Here is a 7,158-nt window from a genome sequence, read left to right as displayed (position 1 = left end):
ATGATTTTGAACATCTAATGGAAAATGTGCTCAATCTCATCAGATGTTTTAATGCTATGTTTAACATTCATAAATGCACATTTTCTAACCTAACCTTTCATATTTCCAAGAACAAAAGTGAAACAAAATAGTGCAAGTGACACACAATGCAAACAGATGTATGTAATGTTAGATGCTCTATTGGTATATATCTTACGTTTTAAAATGTCTATATTTACTGTTAAGTTCATTTACATTTGTCCAATGCCTTGTTTACATAGCTGCTGGCTGTAAGAAACACTCAAAAATATAACTGAACAACGTGAAGCTGCATGGAGCGTTTTTTATGTGTGGTAGTACCTCCCAGGTGCGGACACTAGATGGCGGTGTTTAGCGCCCACACAACCGGAAGTGAAATAACATCCACATCACATCCGTGAACCAGAACAGCAACAAAAGCTCTGAGGCATTCCTGTCACAAAAGTTCAGATGTAAGTATATACTTTTATATCGTGATTTTAGAGAAATCAAACACTTATTTCTATTTGTGTAAAACACCCTACCTCTGCAGTGTACATGGTCGCTGTTATTATCCGTAGTTAAGATGAACGTTAGCAGAGAAGCTAGCTGTTAAAATATTTTCAACTACCATAAAAGTCGTTTTGCTACACATCGATCGTTCTGCTGTCCAAGTTTCCTCATAAATTAATACTTTATGGTTGGATGCCACAGGTTTCCTCAGTATCCTGTTTTTCCAGTGATGTGGCTGTGACCAAGCCCCGTTTACTAAATGTTCCATTACCCAAATACTGCTCTGTAGCTAACCTAAGCTAGCTCCATAAGTATTCTGCATTAGTGTGAATTGTAGACTTCTCACTGCTGTTGTAAACGAAGTAGTAACGCATTAATTACTACTTACTTTATAAATAAACACACACGTTTTACATTTCCTGTGAAATAATGTGATACTCTCTTTCAAGACTTTTTAAATTGCAAGTTCATAAAAAAAATCATGATTGATCCCTCTAGCAATACACATTTTAACTCATTGTTATCTATAACCGCATATCGATCACCGTAGGGAAATGCAGGTGTCATAGCAGGGACAGAATAAGAGAGAAACACAGGTAGTACACATTCGAGTAAACAAAGGGATATTAATAATAATACAAAGAAAAATAAAGTAAGAATAAAACGTGTAGAAACAGTATGAATAGAAATGACACACATTAAACTCTGCTCAGGTGAATGTACATGAATGTGAATTTGACTTGACTAGTTATCTGATTATTCAAGTGTGTCAGCAGTGGCGCTTGTAACGATACCAGTCGTTCAATAAACAAATAATGCTTTAGAATCGTTTCTGTGTAAATAGAGACAGGATCATAATTTGTTGATACCCAGGTGATTACTTGGTTGGTGCCTGATAAAATATTAGCTTTAGGCCTCTCTAACACTAACAACAAATGACATTTTAGATACAAAAATTGTGCAAATACAAATGATATTTATGTATCTGTTTTTGCATTACTATTGCTTTGCAGCAGACATCTATACATGCCATCTGGAGCTCCGTCGGGGGAGAACTGCCTTGTAGACATGGACAGCAAGGCTGGAGATATGTTCGGTTCTGAGGACGCTCATCCAACTGGGACAGGTGGAGCTGGAATCCTGGCAAAGTAAGGGCCTATACATTTTCATTTTAGAGTCAAATATGCGCTAAGTTTTTCACACAATTATAATGATGATGTTATTATCACAAGGGCTGCTGATGATATGTTTCTCAAATTTCTTCCCTGTAACCTGATGGAAATATGAGTATCTGCTACTATTGTTTACTATGGGTACTGACAGCCTGAAACTAGTCTCTGGTTATACATTTCTTAATCGTAACAATTGAGATACAGGGTTCTAAGTTTTTAAAAAGCTGACGATCCTAAAATAAATATGTATCTTTTCTTTATGTCGTATCATACCTCACTATGTGATCAGTTCTTAATATCTTTGTCCAATTCTATAGGCTCTGGCTCCCTAAAGGCTTCTCGATCAGTATGGCTAAAGAGTGGATCGATAAGCGTCGGATGTCCATTCGCCCCTGGGCCAGCTTCGTGGATCAACGCAAGTTTTCGAAACCACGCAACTTTGGAGAGTTGTGTCAGAGGGTGGTGAAGAACGTGGAAACTTTCAACAGCAACTACACCTTCATCTTCCTGGGTCTCATCCTCTACTGCATGTAAGGCCAATGGGGAAAAAAACCCATTAGTGTTGATTTGTCTGTGGGATTGTTTACTCAGCTCTTTCTCACTCATACTGTATCCAATACACACAAGAATTTGGTGATAAGAAAAGGGTAGATAAGAAAAGAGAAACAAAACAATATGCGTGGGATTAAAATGAAATGTTAAAAATGTAACACCAACTGTTTTTCTATGTTTCTGTTCCTTCTCCTCAGCATCAGCTCTCCCATGCTTCTGATTGCCTTGGCTGTGTTCGTCGGTGCCTTCTACATCATTCACCTCAAGTCTCTGGAGTCCAAACTGGTTATCCTCGGTGAGTAAAGCTGTCCGGTGTGGTTTGAGTTGCAGCTGCCTAATATGCTGAATTATTACAATCCTGAAGCTCATTGGAGGAATATTCTAACATGAACCTCAGTGTGTGAGTGTTTGCTAAAACAAGTAAAGCCTTATCAGATTAAATCAAATGGAAGTATACTCTTGAATTTATGCTGTATTTCTTTTTTTAAGCAATGTTTCAAGTCCCACTTGTTTTCCTATATACTGTATATCCTATAAATATTCATATACATTTTTTACTGAACTAGGTAAAGGGACATTAAAATTATGGTTAAGTGTGACCTGATCGAAAGGGCAGCGTAAGCATTGCTACAAAAATATCAACCAAAATAACAGACGCACATTACAAATGGTGAGCCCTCCATCCAGTTAATATTCAAAAGGAATAGAGGTCAAATGCATAAAAACAGGTCTTTTTTTCTTAAATAATTTCAGTCTATATTTTAGAACAAATGCGTTGACCAAAACCTGTTTTTAATATATTTTAAAAGGGACTTGAAGTGCCCCTTATTCATCAGCACTATTTTAAACAGGCAGGTGAATAAGTACATGTATTTAGTACTAGATTAAATGCACGTCTTTGGCTATAAGATCATCTGAACTACCAAAGAGATGTCTGTTAGTAAAGGCAGGATTTTGCTGTTTGTTAAATCTGTATTTCTTCACCAGGCAAAGAGCTGAATGTGCCTCACCAGATGGGTCTGGCTGGAGCCGTTTCTCTGCCAGTGTTCTGGTTGGCTGGAGCTGGAGCCGCAGTGTTTTGGGTTCTGGGTAAGATAAATGACACTAGCTGTTCTCTTCATTCATTGTTTTTTTTTGGGCATGCAGGAATAGTTATTAGAGCTCAGAGGTTTGTGTAATATTGTTCCAGCGACCACTCATATTAAACTGTTCAATTCAATAAGAAAATAAAAGACTATATTCACAATATATAATGTCTCGTCCCAGGCTCTAAAAATGCACAAATTCAACATACTTAGGACATAAAAGATAAAAGACATAAATGAGTGCAATGGGTAAGTAAACTAGCTACATCTAAAATAGAATAATGCAAAGGTAAATTCTGCACTGTGGAGTAAAATACTGAACGTTAATTACCTTCATTTGTCACGTCTCCTCTCAGGAGCGACGCTGTTTGTGATCGGCTCTCACGCTGCGTTCCGTCAGCTGGAGGGATCCGACATGGAGGAGCTCCTGATGGAGCCGGTGTGAGGATGAGGCCGAGCCCGCAGCAGGAGCCGGTCCACCATCGCTCTGACCATGTAATCACGGGTTGAGGAAGAACTGCTCCTACGTCTGATCCTTAGCTGTGTATTCCCTGTTAGAACGCACCTTGTCTTGCCTATAAAGTAGTTGATGTTACAAACTGTATTGCTATTTATGCAAACTCATTCAGAGACATAACTTGCCAAATGCACACATTGTAATTAGTTGTATTTAGGCACATCATCATACAGATTATATGCCTTTCTCTACATATGTTATACCTCGGATGCCTGTGGTTTGTGTCAAATACCACCTCGCTCCCCATAAGATCTCAGTCACATATCTTTTCATTTCAATTCAAGTAGAAGAAGTAATGATTTACAGTTTTCCAAAAATAATTCGCATACAAATAATAACAATATGGCATTAATTAAAAGAAAGAATCTCTTGTGCCGTAAATATCTTCAGAAATATCTTCTATATCCGACACGTTTGCTGCTTCTTATTGCAATGATAATGCACAGACTAAATGCAATGTTTCCATTCTAAAAATATCTTAATTTCCCAAAGGAAATGTGCAATGTAAAGCTTTAAAAATAAGTGTTTTATGATGATCATATACAAAGTTATGATTTATTCAGGGGGAACAAAACAAATCTCAGATAGGGTACTAAACAATCTGAAGAAGCGTCTTTAAAGGTCAGTACATAATAATGCTGTTTTTCCTCGGAGGATGATACGGTGTCTTTGTGACTGCAGATTTCAGCAGTTAGGTCAGGATCCTTACCTGGAAGATTTCTTTTTAAAAATCTGTTATTCATTTGTTTACATTTCTATGTAAAAATGGGTGTTTTTTGTATTTAAATTGCATTTTCAGAACTGCAATAAACTCTTAATGTAAAGATAGCTTCAGATCTGGTTCTTGTTGTTTTCATTTGTTGTATTCGCTCAGTCTGCTCCTGTTTGTGCGTCCATCACAGAAGTGGTAAACTCAGTGACTTCAGCTCTTCGTCCGTACATTTCTTATTATTCTGCTCGGGTCTGAACACACACTTTCAACCCATTCTGCTCCTCTTCTCTATCTCCAGCACACCACACACTGCAGCGCCCACAGTCCCCCTCTCATCCCCCCTGTGGTCCCCCTTCTGTCCCCCCTTCCCACGTGACCCCCGTGACCTGTGCTCTGTGACAGCACAGCACGAGGACCCCGTGCTCAGGTTGCCATGGCAATGACCTTGGCGAGCCCCAGTCAGACACACACTCGTCCACAGACACACTCGCTTACACACTGCGGCAAAGGCGATCGATATTCTATTATACGGAGGGTGGCGAGAGAGGGGGGGGAGTCGCATTGCAGTGAGCTCACTGCAGAGACACAGGGGAAATTAGAGAGAGGCTGAGAGTTGTCAGGGAGAGTGACAGAAAGTGTGTGTGTGTGTGTGTGTGTGTGCATGTGTTAGCAGGAGACACTGCACTTGTCATTGGACAGAGCGGTGCCAGAAAGTTTTTGCTTCTTCTCACTCACACGGACATTAATGCTGACAGGATGTGGCAAAGTGACCTCTCACACACATCATATCATCCTCTCTCACATTATGGAGGTGTGTGTTGTGTATATTTACTTGTGTACAAGGTGGGCAATTTGAGGTTCATTTAAAATAGATGACCATGTGAAACAGAGGTAGGCGGCTCCTTTAACATAAGGATTTACTGCCTTGCTTTATCTGCAGCAACCTTTTGAACATCCCTTTTATTAATCAAATGAGATACTTCCTGAACACATGATTCATGTTATAGTATGGGAAGATGAGTTTGGGGACATTCTTCCCTTGGTAAGACTATGAGAGTAACCTCACACTTACAGAGAGGCTTGGTGCATTACCCTGGGCCGCTGCCAGCTCTTCCTCCTTTACCAGTATGCATTTTGAAGTGCGTATTCATTCCCAACACTAGGTGGCAGCCCTTCCTCATGTTTCCTGCTGTGTTCTAAGCTGCTTACGACTAAAATCAACACATATGCACCTAATTGTGATTAATTAATGTCAGGTAATATAAACTCATATTGGAATGTATGTGTTGAAATAATAGAAAGTCGGTTATATATGGTATTACAATCAAAGAAAAGGACTTTGGGGTATTGATTCACGTGGGAAACTATCCCACATACGTACATGGGGTCATAGGGGTTGAAATCAACCTTCATAAAGCCCCACAATAATATAAATGAGATGTTCTCTTAAGTGATTAACAACTTTTTTGTTCATGTTGTTTTCATCTCTATTGTAATGGATGTCTTTAAATTCCTTTACTTTGTCATAATCAGCAACCTTGAGTGATGAACATCTTAAGTTGTTTTTATTAAAGAGCATTAGAGGCAGATTGGTGTAGTTTTGCACGAGTAAAAACAGAGACAGAGAGACACGCACACAGGTCTGGGTTGTATTAAATGTTCTAGATGTTTTATTGGTGTTTTGTTTCATTTATTTGACACACATGTTCTACTAGTTGTGGTTTTTTTTTTCTTCTTGAATTTTTCATCTCTTGCTGCCATCTGAGATAGACCCAGCCTGAGACCGCTGGCCCTTCGCTGGTCTCCAACACATACATGCACACAGACCAGGGCCAGACCGGGCTGCACCAGGACCTGGACTAAACCAGAGCTGGACCCACACCCGGTAACAGTCCCGAGGCGCATGGTCTCATCATCGCCACTCACCACATCACAGCACCACATCATACCGGCACACCTGCAGCGACAGGAACCTGAAAGCCTTGGTTGGTGTCTTGTGTCTTTTGGTAAAAACACAACCTAAAACCCTGCTCTGCTGTTACAGGTTTAGAATAGCCTCCTGGAAAAACAGCCAAAAAAAAGAACAGAAAAACAAAACGAAAAACAAAAAACAGAGACACATATCTCGAGCTTTCCTATTTCACCGATAGAGTGGATGTTATTCTTCATGAATGTCTCTTGAGCTGTTTTTCCAACATGTGTTTTTTTATTGTTTCATTTAAATTCAGTATAGAATTATATAGATTTCCTAGAGCACACAGAAAGATTGAGTTGTATTTACCAACTTGGGGGGCGGGGAGGGGAGAGGGGGGGGTGTACTGTAATAGTTATTAACAAGGACAATGGTTCACACTGTGCACACAAACAGAGACAAACGGGGCGGGAGGGAGGGGAGGGGGAGGTGTGTGAGAGACATAGGGGGGAGAGACGGGTGGGGTGTGCTTTGTTAGGCCTAAATGAGGAAAAGCAGCTCTCACGTACCCCCCCTCCCGTCTTGGAAATAAAAAAAGAAATCATCGAAACCCCCCCCGTACCCCACATATTTAAAAAAAACAATAACACGGTGGCCGTTGAGAACGGAAGAGAGGGAGAATGGAGCGGGTGAGGAGG

At 40.0% G+C, this 7,158-nt stretch overlaps 1 protein-coding gene across 2 annotated transcripts; it reads left to right on the top strand.

Annotated features, from left to right (window-relative positions):
* The first annotated feature begins 243 nt into the window (after positions 1 to 243).
* Positions 244 to 4,664, top strand: rabac1 (Rab acceptor 1 (prenylated)). Of its 2 annotated transcripts, none has more exons than XM_063878400.1 (6): positions 244 to 470; positions 1,524 to 1,658; positions 2,000 to 2,212; positions 2,432 to 2,529; positions 3,222 to 3,323; positions 3,676 to 4,664. In XM_063878400.1, exons 2-6 carry the CDS (start codon positions 1,537 to 1,539, stop codon positions 3,762 to 3,764), a joined length of 624 nt encoding a protein of 207 aa, XP_063734470.1. In that variant the 5' UTR covers positions 244 to 470; positions 1,524 to 1,536; the 3' UTR covers positions 3,765 to 4,664. The 2 variants fall into 2 exon arrangements, with proteins under 2 accessions (XP_063734470.1, XP_063734471.1); XM_063878401.1 differs by having other exon boundaries at positions 392 to 470; positions 1,527 to 1,658.
* The last annotated feature ends 2,494 nt before the right edge of the window (positions 4,665 to 7,158 follow it).

Source organism: Eleginops maclovinus, chromosome 3 (assembly GCF_036324505.1).
Source record: "Eleginops maclovinus isolate JMC-PN-2008 ecotype Puerto Natales chromosome 3, JC_Emac_rtc_rv5, whole genome shotgun sequence".
NCBI lineage: Eukaryota > Metazoa > Chordata > Actinopteri > Perciformes > Eleginopidae > Eleginops > Eleginops maclovinus.
Note: the sequence above shows the minus strand (reverse complement) of the source record. Positions and strands in the feature narration are given on the sequence as shown.